This window comes from Bombina bombina, chromosome 6, assembly GCF_027579735.1.
Source record: "Bombina bombina isolate aBomBom1 chromosome 6, aBomBom1.pri, whole genome shotgun sequence".
Lineage (NCBI taxonomy): Eukaryota > Metazoa > Chordata > Amphibia > Anura > Bombinatoridae > Bombina > Bombina bombina.
This window is the reverse complement of record NC_069504.1, coordinates 601,190,672-601,212,063: the sequence shown is the minus strand read 5'-3', so window position 1 is coordinate 601,212,063 and position 21,392 is coordinate 601,190,672. Positions and strand designations below refer to the sequence as shown.

Below are 21,392 nucleotides of genomic sequence, written 5' to 3'. Positions count from 1 at the left end.
TGGTGACCTGGGATCCATTATCTAACGAGGCTGAGGCGTGAATACCTTCTACTTGTAACTGTATCAGAGATTTGGGCCCGATCTTGGCCCCCACAGATAAAAGTGTTTTTTTTTCTTTCTCTTTTCCTGAAAGGACTGGTAACTTGGGCCTCCTCCAGCTCAATAGCTAGCACTTCAACACCTGTCTCTGATTAATTAGTGGGACACTCCCGCTTGAAATGCCCTAATTTTCCACACTTAAAACAGTTCCCTTGGGGGGGGACAGATCCTCAGGGAACAAACTTCCTGGTTTCTCCATGCAGTGCTGCCTTCTGGTATGAGAATAATCTGTTCTTCTTGGTGATGGCTTAGACAATAATTCTAATTCAGCTACCTTCTTTTTAAGGACGTATAGTTCCATATCCTCTTTCTCTGCAACTTTAAAAGAATTACCTTTGCGTGGAGGAGATGGAGACATTTGGTTCTCCAATATTTTTGCTTTTTGGATCAGTGTGGAATAGGACAAGACTTGATCATGCAACTTAACTCTTAACATGATCATGACTGGTTCATTGCTAAGGCCTCTCTTCTGAATTTGCTTGGATAGTCGAGTATCCCACTCAGATGCAGTGACTGCTCTGTTATGAAATGGTTTTCCCAGTGACAATTGTAATCGATTGATATAGTCTGAAGCTTTCTCATGTTCCTTCTGTTTAGTGGCTAGGAACTTGATTAATAGATCATCAGAGTCCTCTGATTTTCCATACGCATCCTGCAAAACTTTCAGGTAATCTTGTGCAGTAGCTTGTTCATTCACTCCCCTGAACAGCCTTATCATATTCGTAGCTGGGAAACGAAAACTCTCCATTATGCGTTGTTTTTTATGTTATCCGTACAAGACCATTCTTCTAATAATTGTACAGTATTATCCTTCCAAGCCTCAAAGGGTTCCTCACAGGCAGGAACAGGCTGATTCCAAGAAAACACTCGCAGCTTACCGTAGCTGTGGGTATGGGTAGCCATCACTATGGCTTCTGAGTGTTTTTGCAGTATTTCAGATATGTTACTCTATCCTGAACTTGTGGCTCTCAATAGGGAATCACCTGGTTTTGGTGATGTTGGAGATGAGGGAACCACTAGATCTGGGGTCTTAGGGGCAGTTGTCCCTTGCTCCCTGGAAAAGTGGACATTTCGTTTGGAGATAGCCCCAGTCTCTACAGGGGTAACTGGTAATCTCTCGGCGGGTTTCTCTGACAAAGGGGACAGAATCTGGGAATAACTTGATACATCAGAGTCTCTTAGGTTTATACTGGAGGGATGCTGCAGTGTTACACCATCCTCCTTATCAGAGAGAGTGTACACTAAGCGGCATCCTTCAGGAGCTGTTTCAAGAAGGTATAGACATGTAGGCCTATGGCGGCCTCTGAAATCTGCATGGGAATATACTAACATGTAAGTTTGACCGTATAATTACTGCAGGATATCTCTGATGGCAGCCATCTCTATTCCCAGTACAATCTCTACGCACTTGGTGACATGTTTTATCTCACTATAGGGAGGTACTTGGCATATCATCACTGCATAATGCAATGGTACCTTCTGTTACTGGGCCCAATCTGTTGCAAATTGGAGCGTGGGACAGGGAAATAACGTATCCTTACTGGGTGTACCCCAATTTATCTCAACAGTGGGACCTCCAAATGTAACGGGGTTTGGCCTAGGCCCAAAATTACCCCTGTGGGTCTTTACCCCAGCTACCTCCATGCAGGCCGATCCTGAGCCTCCACTACCTGGGAGTTGGGGTATATGACTGTGGCAGTGCCTCCACCTGACTGGGCATCCAGGGCAGGAATGGGTTTCCCAAACAGGAACACAATAAATAACTACAAACCCACACAGTGATAACAGTAAAACAGTATGAACATGTATTAAAAGATTATGGCAAATAAAAGTAAGGCAAGTAATACAGTGGCTAACTAACAAACCAACTGTGTCTAACCAGGCCCAGCATCCTCCCAAACCATCTGCAAACCCACCCTCAGGCTTCACCCTAATAGCTGATGGGTACCAGTTGGTGCACAGAATTGTTGGCGCCCTTAAAGGTAATCCATATGGATTTAAACAGTTACAACTCATAGGAAGTTGCAATCCACAGGAAGATCTGTTTATAAGTGTCTGTGATGGACAGAATGCCCTGTCAGTATGACAAGGGGAGAGGATACTCCTTACCACTAAACAGGATTCAGCTGCACAGGCTGAAGGGAAACTCCAGGGTCTGCCAGTAATTTACTTTGTCTGGATCCTTCTCCACAGCTCTCTCACAGGGTCAGACTGCAGCTGGCAGCATACACTAAATCAGCAGATCAGAGGAATGCTGTTACTTTACACAAGATGAAGTCTCTATGCAGCTACTCTCAAAGCCAGGCCTTACACACACCTTCACTGCTCTGACATGTCTGCTTCCCTCTATGCCTTACACTCTTTCCAGTTTCAACAGGATCTTCCCTATAGGCTCAATTGATCACATAACCAAGCAGTCTGATAGTTACCTAGGCAACTTCTCCTGACTATATTCAGGTGCAAATATAGTGCAAAAGTTCAACAGGAAAATGTTCAACAGGAGGGGCTACATATATATTTATATGTGTGCATATTTGTATGTGTGTTTGTATCTATATATGTGTGTGTTTGTATGTGTAAATATGTATATGCATATTTTTATCTTTTCATAGTTATATAGCTGTAGATATATATATATATATATATATATACACTGCTCAAAAAAATAAAGGGAACACTTAAACAACACAATGTATCTCCAAGTCAATCACACTTCTGTGAAATCAAACTGTCCACTTAGGAAGCAACACTGAGTGACAATCAATTTCACATGCTGTTGTGCAAATGGGATAGACAACAGGTGGAAATTATAGGCAATTAGCAAGACACCCCCAATAAAGGAGTGGTTCTGCAGGTGGTGACCACAGACCACTTCTCAGTTCCTATGCTTTCTGGCTGATGTTATGGTCACTTTTGAATGCTGGTGGTGCTTGCACTCTAGTGGTAGCATGAGACGGAGTCTACAACCCACACAAGTGGCTCAGGTAGTGCAGCTCATCCAGGATGGCACATTAGTGCGAGCTGTGGCAAGAAGGATTGCTGTGTCTGTCAGCGTAGTGTCCAGAGCATGGAGGCGCTACCAGGAGACAGGCCAGTACATCAGGAGACGTGGAGGAGGCCGTAGGAGGGCAACAACCCAGCAGCAGGACCGCTACCTCCGCCTTTGTGCAAGGAGGAACAGGAGGAGCACTGCCAGAGCCCTGCAAAATGACCTCCAGCAGGCCACAAATGTGCATGCGTCTGCTCAAACGGTCAGAAACAGACTCCATGAGGGTGGTATGAGGACCCAACATCAACAGGTGGGGGTTGTGCTTACAGTCCAACACCGTGCAGGACGTTTGACATTTGCCAGAGAACACCAAGATTGGCAAATTCGCCACTGGCGCCCTGTGCTCTTCACAGATGAAAGCAGGGGCACACTGAGCACATTTGACAGACGTGACAGTCTGGAGACGCCGTGGAGAACGTTCTGCTGCCTGCAACATCCTCCAGCATGGCCAGTTTGGCAGTGGGTCAGTAATGGTGTGGGGTGGCATTTCTTTGAGGGGCCGAATAGCCCTCCATGTGCTCGCCAGAGGTAGCCTGACTGCCATTAGGTATCAAGATGAGATCCTCAGACCCCTTGTGAGACCATATGCTGGTGCGGTTGGCCCTGGGTTCCTCCTAATGCAAGACAATGCTAGACCTCATGTGGCTGGAGTGTGTCAGCAGTTCCTGCAAGATGAAGGCATTGATGCTATGGACTGGCCCTCCCGTTCCCCAGACCTGAATCCAATTGAGCACATCTGGGACATCATGTCTCGCTCCATCCACCAACTTCACTTTGCACCACAGACTGTCCAGGAGTTGGTGGATGCTTTAGTCCAGGTCTGGGAGGAGATCCCTCAGGAGACCATCCGCCACCTCATCAGGAGCATGCACAGGCATTGTAGGGAGGTCATACAGGCACGTGGAGGCCACACACACTACTGAGCCTCATTTTGACTTGTTTTAAGGACATTACATCAAAGTTGGATCTGCCTGTAGTGTGTTTTTCCACTTTAATTTGAGTGTGACTCCAAATCCAGACCTCCATGGGTTGAAAATTTTGATTTCCATTTTTTAATTTTTGTGTGATTTTGTTGTCAGCACATTCAACTATGTAAAGAACAAAGTATTTAATTAGAATATTTTATTCATTCAGATCTAGGATGTGTTATTTTAGTGTTCCCTTTATTTTTTTGAGCAGTGTATATACATATAAAAATAAAAACATTTTCTTCTCAGTGAAGACAATGCTGTTTCAAATATTTCTTAATGCACCTTTGTCTTTGGTGCACTTGGCTTTGCACACTTTCATGTTAGGGTCTCATTCAAAGCCAGAACATGATTTTGTAGCACACCCCATAGGCGTCTATGGCGAGAGGAACTTAGAGTGTCTGGGCTACCTGACCTCCAGCATGCCTGAGGCTTACACTCTTGCGATAACTTTTACCTTTCAACTTGTTGAGTGCTATTGATTTAAATTGATCGTTATTAACGCTCAACAACACTAATATTTTTGCTCTTCACTTGTAAGTCATATGTGGTCAATAAACAAGCAGAAATTTTTTTTTTCTTCCTAATATATTTTTTTGTTTCTTTCTTTAATTGACACCAAGGGCTCAGTGCTAATTCGGAAGTCCCATCGTTTCAGGCGATCCTGAAACGAAAGTTAAGAAGCAGCAGTCATAGGTGGTGGATTGAAATCATCCTGATCCGATATGATCGGGATGATTGACAGCCCCTGCTAGCGGCTGCCAGTGAGCAGGAGGTCGCGTTTCACAAGCATTTCACTAGAAATGCTTGTGCAATGATAAATGCCAACAGCATATGTGATTTTCAGCGGACATGATTCACTATAGAGAATCATGTCTGCTCGACATATAGTAAATCTACCCCCAAAAGTTACTGCAGAATTCACTTACTACCCATAGTTGTTCCTGCAATATGATCTGAAAATGTCTCAGGTCAACATTATAATAGAAGACTTTGTACCCATAGTAGGGTTCAACGATTCCAGGGAACTGTGGCTTCCAAAATTGTATTGACTCCTAACTTATTCTACATGCAACTAAATGCCAATATTCTTGTCTAGCTTCCAAATTTGAAATACACTTGTCAGCACATAATCTATGGTATAATAACGATGTAATCTTTATCCTTTTCAGATGAAAGCTTTTTCTGCTACACAGTTCATGAGCCCATAGGAGTGTGTGGGGCAATCACACCAGTGAGTATTAGGCATGTGCGAGTTTGATTAATATTACTGACCAGTTAAAGGGATAGGAATGTCAAAAATAAACTTGCATGATTCAGATAGATCATGTAATTTTAAGACGCTTTTAAATTCACTTCTATTTTAAAAAGCTTTGTTCTCTTGGTAGCCCTTGTTGAAAAAGAATACGCACATATCCTACACTAGAAGTAGTTAGTTGATGATTAGTGCTTGTGTTCTGGTAAGAGGGCGAACTTTGGAAAACAGCGAACCATGTCACTTCCTGTGACGTTACATCAGCTGTTTCACAAATTTTGGGCCTAATGCGCATGCGTGCCAGCGTCATCACATACCTGGCCGCATACGTCACTGGTAAAATATTTAGAGCTGTGAAATTACGGAAACCTTTCTAGAGCGCATGCGTGGGATTTTGTATCACAAATGGTGCGCTCATGGAAAGCTGTTTCTTCGGCTCCTCTGCAATATTTGGAACTCCGTCCCCCACTTCAACTACTCCCATTAGTACTACTACTCTAAAGCTGAGTCTCTGTGCTCGTGCATGAGAAACAGGCCCCGTGGCTATCGCCACTTGAAACACAATGACATGGAAGGGAGCCATTGAAGGGAGCCTGTGAAAAGCTGTATTGGATCAGCAGAAGAAGCAGTGGCGATAACCGGGGGGCTGTTTCTCATGCATGAGCACGGAGACTCAGCTTTAGAGTATTAGTAGTAATGGGAGTAATTGCAGTGGGGGGCGGAGTTCCGAATATTGCCGGGGAGCCGAAGAAACAGCTTTCCATGAGCGCACCATTTGTGATACAAAATCCCACGCATGCGCTCTAGAAAGGGTTCCGTAATTTCACTGCTCTACGTATTTTACCAGTGACGTATGCGGCCAGGTATGTGATGACGCTGACACGCATGCGCATTAGGTCAAAAATGTGTGAAACAGCTGATGTAACATCACAGGAAGTGACATGGTTCGCTGTTTTCCAAAGTTCGCCCTCTTACCAGAACACATGCGCACATTTGTCTCTTGTGATTTGCTAACTGTATGTGTTCAGCTAGCTGCCTGTAGTGCAATGCTGTTCCTTCAACAAAGGACAACAAGAGAATAAAGTAAATTTGCTAATAGAAGTAAATTGTAAAGTTGTTTAACATTGTATGTTCTATCCAAATAATTTTTTTTAATTTCCTGTCCCTTAAATAGTGCAAAATAAAATAAAAGAGAGTTGTCAATTTTTGGGGTTGAAGCAAAAATTGTAATATATCATATTAACTTGAATGCCAATTAAGTAAAGAGATATTATTTTTAAAGCATAAACAGCAATAATAAGGATATATACAGTTTGCAAAGTTAGTACATTGTACACTAATATACTGTGGGCAGCGTTAGCTCATTTTAGTCACTTTGTTTTTTGTTTTAGTGGAACTTTCCTCTTCTGATGCTGATTTGGAAGATGGGCCCAGCACTGTGCTGTGGGAACACAATGGTTATAAAACCAGCTGAACAGACACCCCTAACATCTATCTACATGGGGTCTTTAATCAAAGAGGTATGACTGCAGCTGTGTCCCTGATACTTCAAACTCGACTTGTGCATTTGTTTCTTTACGAATGTACATTTGTTAACAAAACATGGATATTCGTTTATTTCTCACAAAACGAATATGCAAAAGAATGCACCATGACATTTTTAGAAAACAAATAAATACTGACGAAATTCACCAGTATCCATTAGTTTCCTTTAAATTACCTTAGATGTTAATATATTTAGCACACTGGAGAGCCGCGCTTATCCAGACCCTTATTCACAGAGCCCCGGGGCACTAATAGGAGGCTTAGCATGGTGGATCCCATGGCCTGCGCTAAAGGACCTTTGCCTTTAGCACAGGCCATGGGATCCGCTGCGCTAAGGTTCCTAATAGCGCCCCAGGGGTGGGTGAAGAAGAGTTGGGATTAGCACGGCTCTCCAGTACACTAGAGGTAAGTACGTAACGCTGCAAGTGAACTTTTTACCTGGAGCAAAGGAACCCTTTACATTCGTTAAACAAAAGTGAATGTAAATTTTCCATGAATATTCAGTATTTGTTTAATTTAAACCAAAGTAAATACTGACTGGGATGGCAGCCGAATATTAGCCAAACTGCATTTTCAGAATATTCAGTCTGAAAGATTCTGCCGAACTAAATCTTTTGTCCCTACACACGTCTACTTCAAACTCACTGAAATGGACAAATAAATAGCAAATACAAAATAAATAATAGTAACTTTATAGAGCCCACCATAAAAAGTACTAATGTTAAAGAGGGCTTTAACTTAATATCCCATAATCACTGAATTTCTAAAACTTGTTTTTCTGTTCTCTAAAAAAGATTTGCCACTGTTATAATTTCCTTTAGTAAAAGAAAACTCCAATCGTTTGGACCACAATACAAAGACTAAATAATACCCTATAGTGGAATTTGTCAATTGTTTGTCAGCATGAGTATCTGTAAATACTGGATGTAAAAGGCTTTATATATAACTAAATAATATTACACTGCTACCTTTGGAAACCAATACCTTAGAGTTTTCAGGAATGACCATCAGCCCAACCAATCGGTCTATCAATGTACTTCTAACTTCTTATACAATAATATACTATCTCTCTGTCTAATCCATCACTATCGCTAGAGCTATTAAAGGGACAGTAAACACCTTGTAATTACAGGACATGTATTTTGTGTTGCTAAAGATAGAATAACATATCAGCCAAGTCTTAACGCTTTTACTACAAATGAACATCCTTTTTACTGCAAATATTTAGCAAAAGCCACATTTTACCCATCATTTACCTTATTTAGAGGAGCCAATTTGGGTTTTAGTCCACAGACAACAAGGCTAGTCACTATCATAAATTTAGTATTCAGTGCTTTGTTTTGCATTTGTTATCTGATAAAGCCATTTGGTTACAAATATGTAGAAGAGTTAAAATTGAGAAGTCAACAAATTCTGATAATCAGAAATTGCTCACTTTTCAGAGCTAAAATACACGAAAAGGAGGCAAAATAAACAACGAAAATATATTGCACTGCTTTTTCATTTTGCATAACTAAACATTTGATATAAAAATCTCAAGGTGCTTTTAAGTTCTTCCCATACACTAAAACAATTTGCCTCACATTTCCACAGTATTTTACCCATTGTTAGATTTTCACTGTGTGCCTTATAGCATCTTTGTGACCTTGCAGGCTGGATTCCCTCCTGGGGTGGTGAATATAGTACCAGGATACGGACCCACAGCAGGGGCTGCCATCTCTTACCATCCAGATATTGACAAGGTTGCATTTACTGGCTCTACAGAGGTAAGTGGTGTAGCATGGAGACATCTGATACATGCCCCTCATATTGTATTATGCCAGGGGTACTAAACCAACACATGGTAATATGGCAATTCATTCTACTTTTATTATGCATTTCAAATAATGTTCTTTGTCTTTTGTTTGTTTAATCTCCAATAAAAAAAAATCTAACCACCCCCCCACAAAAAAACATTTTGAATCTAAATGATTTTGTAATTAATAAAGAAAGTATTTAAAGTGCCATAAAACATGTTGAGATCAGTGCATACCCTAAAAGGGCTAATTAAGTAAAAAATAGTTTGCATTAAACAAATTGTTTAAAAGTTGCTGGCAAGTATTTTAAAATTTTTAATGCTTTTAAAAAATAAGCAAAATTGCTTACATAGCCATGCTGTCTGGAGTAGTCTGATCCACCCCCCTTATCAGTGTTTAGCATAAGAAACACAGGCATTGTATTTCAACTGAGTTCACAGTGGCTTATTTGCTTCTAGGCATGCTCCAGCAGATAATGAGTGTTCACTTCTGCATTCTACCAAATCAATTATAGATATAGATACAGCCATAGAAGGAAATGTGTGGGGGGAGTTAGAGCTGTACAATTTGGAAACTTGAAAGAAAGGGTTAATGGGGAGGCACTGCAGTATAAATTTCCAGGTAAAGTAATTAAAAGTATATATTATATTTTGTCTCTATCCCAACCTGTTTTATGTCCCTTTAAGATGAAATGTAAAAATAATAGTATGATGTACAAATGGGCTCTAAAATGAGCTAAATCATTGTCTCCTACACGTGGAAATCATCCTTTTTGGACTTTAAAAGGATTGAAAGAACTGGAGAATGGTGGCTAAAATGTCATGGGTGGAATATACAAACCACCTAAATACCTTCTGGACTGGATATATATATATATATATATATATATATACCACACATAAATTTAGCAAAACAGGACTGCCAAGTTTAAAGGGATATTCTGGTACAAAACTAACATGCTCTAAAAGCAGGTACCTGTTTAAGAATAAAATGTTCTAACAATTACACTGTTTTATTTGTACACTATATTGAATAAAGTTTGTATTGTTAAATATGTAACAATTCAACAAATGCAAATGAGTGCTCTTTAATTTACAGTAACTGAAACTCTACTCTGACTTTTTAATTCTTGTGAGATTTCAGAAACTTCATAAGAATTTTCTTTTCCCTTTCCCCTGGTTGCCCTTATTCTGCTTTATGTGCTGGTTTTTCGCCTGCTTGTTTCTTGATTTCTTTTTTCTCCTTTTCTTGTATTTTTCCACAGACTGCCTGTCTTTTTCCTCCTTTCCAGTGGCTGTCTCTTTCAATGCCTTATCCAGACATTCCCACTATAACAGTGGTTCTCAGTGAGTGCTCGGTATTATTGATATGGTGTTGTTGACTAGCCAATAGCCAGTATCAGGGCACTCTTACAGGAAGCTATAGATATCAAAGTGCATGTAAATATCATTCTAATGGGGTTGATGTTTGACATAATCAGAAATAACTATATATGAGTTCATAAATATTTAAATAATAAGGGCAGAATTACGAGTGGAGTGGTAGTTTGCGCTCGCACGTTAAAACTGCTAGAATTATTTATTTTTCTGCTTAGCGATTCGCATTCGTATTTCGAGTTGAAAGTAAAAAGTTAGCACTCTCGTGTTAGCAAAGTCACGGTAACAAATAGACTTTGAGAAGTTGCAAAAGCAAAATTGCATTCCCCCATGGACTTCAATGGAGCTGAAAAAGTTGGAAAAAAAATTAACACCCACAAGTCGTGCTAACACAGGGTTATTTAAAAGCGCAACAGCAACATAAGAAGATAATATTGAATATTTCATAATCCAATGTTCTGCACATAGCAGAATATGTTCTATTTATTCTTAAAGAGATATTTAAATAAATCTGATGGTTTTTGCACAAATATATATTCATACCTATATATATATACATGATTTTATATAGGTAGAGATCAGTGGTTTTTAAAGTGTGAGATGGGCCTCCCCAGGGGGACTTTAGAACCTATAAGGAGAGGCGCGAGAGCAGTGACACTTTGCACTACCGTATGGAAACCACAAGCAAAAGCTGACTTTGGAAATATCATTTTTTAAGAGACAATAATGACACTTGCCATGTCATGGTGGAATAAGACAAAGTGCGGGATGTACAGTAGGTGGTAGAAAGGCACTGAGGTCGAAATCACTTAGACACTGCATTACGTTTGTTGTCTTTAACTTGCATTTAACACAGGTGTAACAAAAAGCAAATTAAAAAAACCTATTGAGAGCTGTGTGTGAGCCCTGGATCAGATGTACATTTCCCACATTAAAACTAAAAATAAATATTAAAATTTGCTATAAAAAAAATTAAATAAAGTAACATTATGGGGGGAGCAGTCTTGTAAATTTCATCAAAGGGGAGGCCCACTGCCTCGGAGTTTAAATACACATATATATATATATATATATATATATATATATATATATATATATATAGTCACACATGTATATGTATGTATCTATGTTAAAGAACTTTGCAGCCTTTTTTTCTAACATTTTCCAATCATTTTTATTAGTTGGTTTTATTATGAGGGCAACTGTACTTTTAAATGTATTTTGTGACACCTTTTTGACTTGCGTAACAGTTAACAAGAGCGCTGAAGTCGCGGCAATCATTCCAGCGTAAATAGCAATTGCACTTCTGTGTTAGCATTTACTTTCAACTTGTAATACGGGTGTAATTTAACTTGTGCGTAAATGACCTTGAAAACCCGATATCACTCGCACACAAACGATAGCGCTTCACTCATAATCTAGCCCTAAATGTTCCCAATGGCACTAAAATCACATTTGCACTTTGTATTGGCATTGATTGTGTAAGCACAGCACCACCTAGTGTCGAAAGTCAAGATATCAAGAACTAATCAGAACTCTGTTTCCACAGGTTGGGAAATTAATCAAGAAAGCAGCATCTAAAAGCAATTTAAAACGTGTCACTCTAGAGCTTGGAGGAAAAAATCCATGTATTGTTTTTGCTGATTCTGACTGTAAGTGTTCCTTTTTTTGTATCTAGCACTAATTTACCATTTTAATTAAAAGTTGGGTAATGGGACAACGTTATGCCAGTCATATAGTGATTCAAAGGGAATTCAACATAAATATATATTTATGTGTCCCTGTCTTAAAGGAATAGTAAAGTTAAAATTGAACTTTACTGATTCAGATAGAGTATGCAATTGTATTCAACTTTCCAATTTACTTATGTTATCAATGTGCTTTGATCCCTTTGTATCCTTTGTTGAAAGGAGCAGCTGTTCAATAATGTGTTCAATTAGCTCCCAGTAGGGCAACAAAGGATACCAAGAGAATGAAGCAAAAAAATTGCATGCTCTGTCGGAATCATGACAAAAAATAGGTCCCTTTAAAGAGATACTAAACTAAACATTTAGGGGCCAATCCCAATCCTGTAGAAAAGATGATCAAATATTTTATCATAAATCTGTGTGCCTTTCTTGTAACATCAAACAGATAAAGGTACTCACTGCGGGGTTTGTGTGTATAGATGGAAAAAGGACAGAATATTAGCTCTGTATCCCCTTGATTTGGAGCATTCCAAACAGTGTCTCTTAAGAACAACTGCACGCTGTCTCAGTACATAAACAAGCGATCTATGGCCACAATTACTTACACACTATGGTGCCTTCTGAACCGCTCGGTCTTTGGGAAGACCAACACCTTGTCACTCCTCCGTAACTCAGGAGGATCCCCTCATCAAGTCGGCTCCTGGTTGCGCCGTCGTGTAGTAGTGTACTGCATGCTGATTGCTCACTGGTCACATGACTCGCACACACCCCTCTGATAGTGAGATTCTATTGGTCTGTAGTTACATCTTCTGTACAATCCTACGTGACTCAAAGAATAAGCCAAACTTGTTTGTACAAAAAGAAGGCTTGATCTGAGGATGTTGATTTAAAATCCAGTTTATTGAGTAAATATAAAAAGCTTGAAGCTGTAAATAGCTACATGGAAGCGTGTTTGTTAAAATCAGCTGACGCGTTTCGGCTGTTAAGCCATAGTCATAGCTTGATTAGAACAAACACGTCAAGACATTTAAAACCCGGATCCACACAGGATTGGTTAAGAAAAATTGTGACATCACTTCCATTAAAAGCATCAAAAAGTTACTACATCAGACTAAGTGAACATACTATGCATTGACAACACAAGCTATTTGCCTTAATCAACCACTATCTGTTAATATTTTAAACACATGAAAAGAAAATTACTTTTGCAGATTTATATATATAAAAATTATTATATGTGAACTCCACAGTATAGAGATACAGTAATTTCTTTATAATCCCTGATTAATTGAATCCACCGTTGGAGCAGTAATAAGTGACAATATTAAACTTATACATGTAATTAGTTAAGTTCATTTAGTTCTATTTTGTAAAAATACTTAAATACTTAACGAAATTCAGTTATAAAGTCACTCCAACGACCATTGGTTAAGCAAAACAATAACAGAATGAGGGAAAACCAGAAAATCTTTATATGTACAATCTTATATCTTAAGATGTTTAAACTCAATAGGAGTAGTTGGAAAATGATGGGGGATATATTGTTTATGCCTATGAAAAAATACCCTAAATACTTAATACACTAATACAAGTACCGAACTGTATTTTAGGTTTCATGACTATTAACATAGACCTAACTTATTAACATGTAGGTATCCACAACTTAATTTTGTGATAGTCTTAAGTTTCAAATATCATGTTTAATGCCAGAAATTGATGAGGTCATATTCATTGTTAAGACCCAGTGGTTTTCTGGTTTTTAATGTTAGAATCCAGTAAACCTCTTGTTTGGCTAACTGGAGATCTCTGTCTCCTCCTCGATTTAGAGGAGGGATATGATCTATAATTGTCCACCTCAAGCTATTGGGTTTGTTCTCATGAAAATACTTGAAATTACTAATTAGTGGTGTAGTAAGCGTTCCCTGTTTAATGTTAGAAATGTGTTCCCGAATCCAGGACTTATTCTCCCTGGAGGTCATGCCAATGTACTGGAGATTGCAAAGTGTGTAAGTTAACAAGTAAATTACATATACAGACCTGCAGTTATAACACATCTGATGTGTATAATTTAATCCTGTGGTGGTACTAGAAAATCCCTCTCCTGTTTGCATAAACTCACACGCTTTGCAGGTTTGTAAATGACAATTATACACTCCCTTGAATAAGCGCCACAAACTCTGATTTGGGACCTTCTTTCTTAGATTGGTTGGAGCCACTCTATTGCCTACAGTAAGTCCCTTTCTATAGGCAAAATGACACCCACCTCTAGTGATATCCATCAGATCATCATCTGCAGATAAGAGTGAAAAATGTTTCCTGATTATGTCACAGATCTGATAGTATTGATCACTATAGGTGGTTAAAAAAGGCAGTCTTGTTTCCTTTATTTCCCACCCTTTTAGTGGCCTATTTGTTTCTCTTTAGAAGGTCTTCTCTTTTCCTAGAGTAGATTCTACTGAAAGTCTTGCTCCCTTAACTACTGTTTCAGGGTACGCTATTAACGCCAATCTGTTGGACAGTTCATCAGCTTGAATCTGAAAAGTAGATTGGTCAGAGAAATGTCTGCGTGTTCTTATAAACTGACCTTTGGCTATGGCCTTAAACACCCGATTACGGTGACCACTCTCAGCATGTAGTAGCGAGTTCCCTGCAGTTGTTTTTCTGAATATTTGGATTTCTATATGTGATCCTAATGTATTACAATTGCCAGTTAGGGTTACATCTAGGGAATTAACCTGTACTCTATTGAAATCATGTGTAAAAGAAAGACCAATATAATTATTGTTAAGCAACTCCATAAAATTAAGCACTGACTCTTTATCCCCTTGCCAAATTATGATCAGATTGTCTATAAACCTTTTGTAAAAGGAAATGTGAGCCTTATACAGGTTTCCATCTCCAAAGATGTGGGACTGCTCCCACCACCCATGAGAATGTTGCCGTAAGAGGAAGCAAATGTAGCTCCCATGGCAGTCTCACATCTCTGGAGGTAGAAATAAACTTCAAATCTTTTAGGTTGTCAAGATAGGCAGACTGCACTATTTTTCTATCACTATATGGTAGCTTTTCAACTTTTTACAATTATTATTATTATTTTTTTTTTTTACAATATTTACATGTATTGTTTATTAAAGCACCTTTTCCATTTTGGCATGAATTGAAAACAAGATGGCAACTAAAGGTTTCTATTTATAAGTTTTTATAACATCTTTGTTTTCAAGAGGTGACGTTTCCACCTCTTCTCCAATAGATGTTCTAGCCATACGGCATTGTGCAGTTCAGTGCAGTATGGCTAGCACAGCTATTGGAGAAGGGGTGGAAACATCACCTGGTGAGAAAAAAAATTAGCTTTGCATAGGGTGGCTGGAGGGGATAGTAGAAAGAGACATAAAATAAAGGTACGTTTTAGTGCATATTTAAATAAAAATCATGAATGAACATACCTTTTTTTACTCCTTACATGCAGACTAGCATTTTTTAAATTGCTACAGTTTACTATCACTTTAAATTGTAAGGTGTGAACATGCTGCCTTGTAACATTGTATCTACACAGGATACTCTTAAACAAAATCAGCCTTATGACAAGGTTTTTAAAGGGGACGCGCCTCTATACACGCTAAGTCCAAACTCATTCACAAAAGTGCCTTTCAAAACGCTTGTGCCTACTGGAAAGGGCATTTGTTACCGTGAGTTCAATTATGTAGCTTTGCAAGTGTGACTTACAATCAAATATCTTAAGATAAAAATTAAAAACACGCCATTTGTAGATGTTGGGTACTAAAGTGAATATAGAAGTATTCCCATCAAGCCAAGATACTTATGTCATTCATAGTGTGAATAATATATTCTGATTATAATAGGTTAATATCACACATATAAATGAGTATTTCCCTAGCAAAGTGAACAAAGTGGTTTCTTAAATAGACCTTTACTGTAACCTTAAAAGATGTGAATGAGCAGTTAGTTTTGTGTGACCTCCTAGTTTCAATCTCAAAAACAGGTACTTAACAGATGAAAGACCTTTTCTGAGTTTTCAAGTAACTCTGCAACCAATTTAGATGGAAAACCAAAAGCCTTTTTGGAAACAAATCAAGAAGGCCAAAATAATTATTTATGAGTAAATCTATGCAATGTACTTTTAACTGCTTTGATAACCATGCCGTGTGCGTATAATGAACCATTATCATCATAGTAGATAAGGTTGAAAAAAAGACAGGCCACGATCAGTAGAGGTACAGCGTGTGATGATTCCAAAGCGGGGCAGAAACAGGGGCAGTTAAGAGAAATGGAAGGGAGAGGTTGCTCAAATCCCCTGAGCTCAGCATCTTTAGTAGCCACAGATCTCCAAGACCTGTCATTTTAAAGATAATTGTCTGCTCTTTAAAATAATGCTGGTCTTGGAAAGCAAAAATAAAAACAAAACATAGGGTTTTCTGGGGAGGCGGGTCTTTAGGGGCTCAATAAAAAGACTGAAAAGTCTACAGAACCACAAAAGTTTATTTTATTGTGGATAAGTCCCTTCCTGAAATAAAAATGAAAATGTTGTCTGCATAGCCAGGTGATCACTATGGTAACAAAGATAACCTGTCAAACAAGTGCTTTTATTTCTACACTGGCACAAAGGGCCCCCTCTAGTTTGTATTATTATAAACCCAAAAGCCTATATGGGCCCCTCTTTCAAATTTGGTTACATTTGATGACAAAAGCCAGTTTAGTACAGGGGTGTGAAAAAGGATTGACAGTCAAGGAGATAATATTTATTTTGCCCATTTTTCTGTGTTTTACATGTAAAAATTTTAGTTTTTCCAATGCCCATAGAGAGGCTGAATCAGTGGTTTTTATAACCATTAAAAAGACACGCACGTAAAAAAAACTTTTATGATTCAGAAATAGCATGTAGTTTTAAGACACTTTTCAATTTAAAATTTGCTCAGTCTTTTTATATACACACTTTCTGGGGAACAAGCTCACAGGTTATATGTATACTAGTCTGTGATTGGCTGGTGGCTGTCACATGATACAGGGGGCCTGAAAATGGGAGAGACAAAAAAATACTGCTTATTTAAAATTCAGAAAAGGCTTTATTACATTACCTTTTTATTATGCACATGTTGATTATGAAATTATACTCCAATGAGTGTTCCTTTAACTTAATATATATGCTGCACAGTGATTGCTTGATATGTGTAGCTGCTTATTTATATAAAAAATTGTCAACAGCAATTGAGATAAAATGGAAAGAACTTAGGAGACTTGTCAATGAGTATGTAGATGGACTGCAAAACAAAACAAATTTTGCAAAAAAATTAACTTCTGATACATACATAAAAAATAAATTAATGTCTCTTTAACCAATAATCAATGGTCTGTTTGCCTGGTTTAAGTAGTTCCCTTTAAGGGCCCGGTGATCTAAAGCTCTCCACTCAGGCGGTCTAAGAAGTCTTGTCAGTACGGCGAGGCCCCTCAAAAAAAATTATAAACACAAATTGTATCTTGAGAAGTTTATGTTACTATGTAGTGTTCTTTATGTGAAGGACAGACTCCTACATTACAGTATAAGGTCTAAAAAACAAAGATTGTGTGTGTTTTCTCTCCATGCCAGAGAGGTAATCCGGCCCTAAAGTGTTTGGTTTAAGGGATTTATCATTGTTCTGTATGTGACTGAGAGGCATTATCACTGACAGAATCATTAGAAACGGTTCAGTTGTAAGATTTCTACTATATAAATATAGTAAATATGATATAACATAGACATCTTGCTTGGATATGCATGAAACCTGCATACACAGAGGATATAAAGTAGTTCATTGTCTCTGGACAGATTTCCTTTTATGAGAAGGGTTTTAGCTTTAGTTGCCTCGTGCCTACAAACTGCTTCCCCTTTGATCTCTGGTCTTGTTTTTGCTTACAGTGGAGCAGGCTGTGGAATGTGCTCACCAAGGCATCTTCTTTAACCAAGGCCAGTGCTGCACTGCAGCTTCACGAGTTTTTGTTGAGGAATCAATTTACCCTGAATTTGTGAGACGCAGTGTGGAACATGCCAAGAGGCGGCTGGTGGGAGACCCAATGGATCCGAAAACTGAACAGGGTCCTCAGGTACAATGGAACACTCATAGGAATTATTATACAATTTACATCATAAGAGAGTGTTAATAGTAATATAGAAAAACATACCGGCTGGACCAAACAGTTTAGTATTTTTTTTACTCACTTTGTACGCTAGCATAGGTAGAGAATCATTTAAAAAAAAACAAAAAAAAAACAGAGTCACATATTAAAACACTAACTTTGCTAAAGGTTCCAGTTCCGATTAAAATTGATCTCTTGCTATATCTGGGTCATGTTTGCAAATTCTACCAGTGTGAAACCTAAGTCTAATGAAGTCAGGCAGCAGGTTGTCAAAATAATACCTCTTTAGAAATAATATAAAGAAAAACATTTTCCAACCTCCTAAACACATTGAGGCCTCAGTTGGACCTCCGGTACCAGCATTACAAGGCAAAGGAGGATTTTTTTCATGTAGTACAACTACATAATTACTTGATACTGTATTTATTAACTGATCTTAAATTTACAGAGAAACATCCATGTAACTAAATAGAATTATCTCTCAGAGGTAATAGATTTTATATAAGGAGGAGAATAATATCTGGATATAACCATCTTAGAAATAAGGCCTATAAACCTTTACAAGACCACAATGATACAGTAGGTACATAAGATAAGGGAGACCACCATTAAAGCTTTGCATTTGTGAAAAACTAATTAAAGAAGAAAATGTCTCAGAATGCAACTGTAATACCTCAATGAACTTGAGCCTTACAGGGAATGAGATTATAACTATTATTTGGAGGTGAGTACTGTTCCGATATAACTATCTTAGGGTCAAAGCTTCTTAAAACTCTAAAAAGTTAAGTTTAACTAGAACAGACAGTATTATAGTAAATGTAAATGTACAAGCTGTAGACTTTTTAACGGTACTATCTAAACCCATAAGTTATTAACCCACTCCAGACTTGCCGGGTGGCATTAGGAGGTCAGGAGGAAATACCTCCGTAAAACAGACCACCATAAGTAGTGTTCTTGAAGGTCCAGGGCAATGAAAGAGAACAATTCACCAGTTCTCAAGTAGTTTAGGACAATAAAGAAGGCATGAGGAACTCTGAGCAGCAGAATTACACAAAATGGTCCGCTCTAGCAGGTTGAATGCATGCAGCTTGTAAGTTGTTCAAGCCCCATATCTGCCATATCTCCCACTATAACTTGTGTATGAGAAGGTCCGCACTCCAGAGAGCCAGTGTGCTGTCATTTTTAGCAAAATCTGATGGGGTAACAAAAAATGAGAGAACACCTACCGCACTATCCTGAATGACAGACAGTCTCAGATCCATCCAAGCTAGACAGCCACACTTCTATCTGAAGGCCTTTGAGTGACAGAGCCCCCATCTCCATCTCCCAAACCCCTCTCCGCTAGTATTGAATCACACTCTTAGAGGGTTGGAGCATAATAGGTGTTAAGGACAGCCCCTGCTTGTGGAGTCTCCATTTCCACTTCTCCATCTCAGCGACAGCTGCTGTTCCCAACTTCATGCGGGTAGGTGAGCATGAAACATGCCACACTGTATCTCCTGCCAAGCTTCTTACACAACTTTAGATCCCCTTGCACTGCATCTACTGACAATAAGACATTATCCAGTCTCTCACAGATCTCCCTCTCAAAATCTTCTAAAAGGAGCTGCAAGGTCACATATAGCTCCACAAGTGAGAGAAAGTAAGACAAGAGTAAGTAAAACTCAAATCGTTCTACCTAGATAACCGAGGGGGAGAGATATTGAGACCTTTCCCACGCAGGGCCACCAAGGTCCAAAGCGGCCCAGGCTGGAAAGATTGCAGTTGAAAAACTGAAATATCTCCCATCTCAGAAGACTCTTTTTTGCTTACTGCAGAATAGTTCTGGATCAGATGGAGTAACAAAATCAATATACATGGTGGAATGTATACAGCTATAGCAGAGCTTTGAGTATTGCAGCCATATCCAGTCGCTGCCTTGATACACCCGAAAATTACTTTAATTTTATTATAATTTATTTGTTTATCTTTCTCATTACATAACAGTGAGTGCATGTACACTACAGTACATGCCACTTCTTTGTAGGCTACTATCCAGATATAATATACTGTATGTTAGCAGAGACTTGACAATACAATTTGATGAAGTAGAACTTTTCCAATGTGAAAGTTTCTCTTGTTGCTTTTAGTCCTCTACATATATAGATATTTTTTTTCTACAGACAGAATTACTGCTGCATTCTAATCTTGTGATGCATTTCCCTCCCCTGTGACTCTCAGATTGATCAGGAGCAATATAACAAAATTCTGGAACTCATACAAAGTGGAAAGGAAGAGGGAGCGAAACTGGAGTGTGGGGGGTCTGGCCTTGGGGACCGAGGCCTCTTCATTAAACCCACTGTATTTTCTGAGGTGAAAGATGACATGAGGATAGCCAGGGAGGAGGTAAGGACTTAATTTCCATGAATTGAACAAAAAACAAATGGAAAAACAAAACAAAAAACCCACAAAAGAAGAATAATGTACAAGCACAAAACTTCTCCATCTTTTAATTTTATAGGTTAATCACTATATTACAGAATGAGATATGGATTAGATAAATAAAACAACATATTTCCAGAAATAACGCTTCTCATTTTGTTTTTAAAGGGACATTAAACCCAAAACATTTATTCCATGATTCAGATAGAGAATAACATTTTAAAATAGTTTTCAATTTACTTCTATTATCAAATTTATTTCATTCTCATGTTATTCTTTGTTGAAGAGATACCTAGGTAGGCAGCATGCACATGCCTGAAGTCCTACATGACAGGAAATAGTGCTGCCATCTAGTGCTCCTGCTAAGGTATAACATTGTTGCAAAACTGCTGCTATATAGTACTGCAGACACGTGCACACTCCTAAGCTTACATTTCTGCTTTTCAAATAAGGATAACAAGAAAACGGAGAAAATATGATAATAGACATAAATTAGAAAGTTGTTCTATCTAAATCATGAAAGAAAAAAAAGGGTTTTATGTCCCTAAATGTAGCCACCAATCAGCAAGTACTATCCAGGGTGCTGAACCTAAAATGGGCCGGCTCCTAAGCTTTACATTCCTGCTTTTCAAATAAAGATAGCAAGAGAATGAAGAAAAATTGCTAATAGGAGTAAATTAGAAAGTTGCTTAAAATGACATGCTCTACCTGAATCATTAACCCTTTAAGGACACAGCTTTCAGTTTGCTCAATTGTTTTATGACAGAGGTTAAAGAACAAAATTGGGTTTAGTGTCCCTTTAATCTATTACTGTTTATACATACTTCAGAAACCTTCTGTAAATTTCTCTTAAAGGGGCATAAAACCCAATTTTTTTCATTCATGATTTAGAAAAAGCATAATATTTTAAACAACTTTCTAATTTACTTCTATTATCTAATTTGCTTTAATCTCTTGATATACTTTGGTGAAAAGCATATCTAGATAGGCTAAGTAACAGCTGATTGGCTGCTGCACATAGATGCCTCATGTGATTGGCTCACCCATGTGCATTGCTATTTCTTCA

General features: G+C 38.3%; 1 protein-coding gene across 1 annotated transcript in view; it reads left to right on the top strand.

Annotated features, from left to right (window-relative positions):
* Positions 1-21,392, top strand: part of ALDH1A3 (aldehyde dehydrogenase 1 family member A3) — a 115,427-nt gene that overhangs the window by 76,528 nt on the left and 17,507 nt on the right. Inside the window, exons 5-10 of the mRNA XM_053717595.1 lie at positions 5,289-5,350; positions 6,763-6,891; positions 8,569-8,682; positions 11,638-11,740; positions 17,688-17,872; positions 20,126-20,290. Coding sequence (XP_053573570.1) covers positions 5,289-5,350; positions 6,763-6,891; positions 8,569-8,682; positions 11,638-11,740; positions 17,688-17,872; positions 20,126-20,290 — 758 coding nt within the window. The remainder of the gene's footprint in view (positions 1-5,288; positions 5,351-6,762; positions 6,892-8,568; positions 8,683-11,637; positions 11,741-17,687; positions 17,873-20,125; positions 20,291-21,392) is intronic.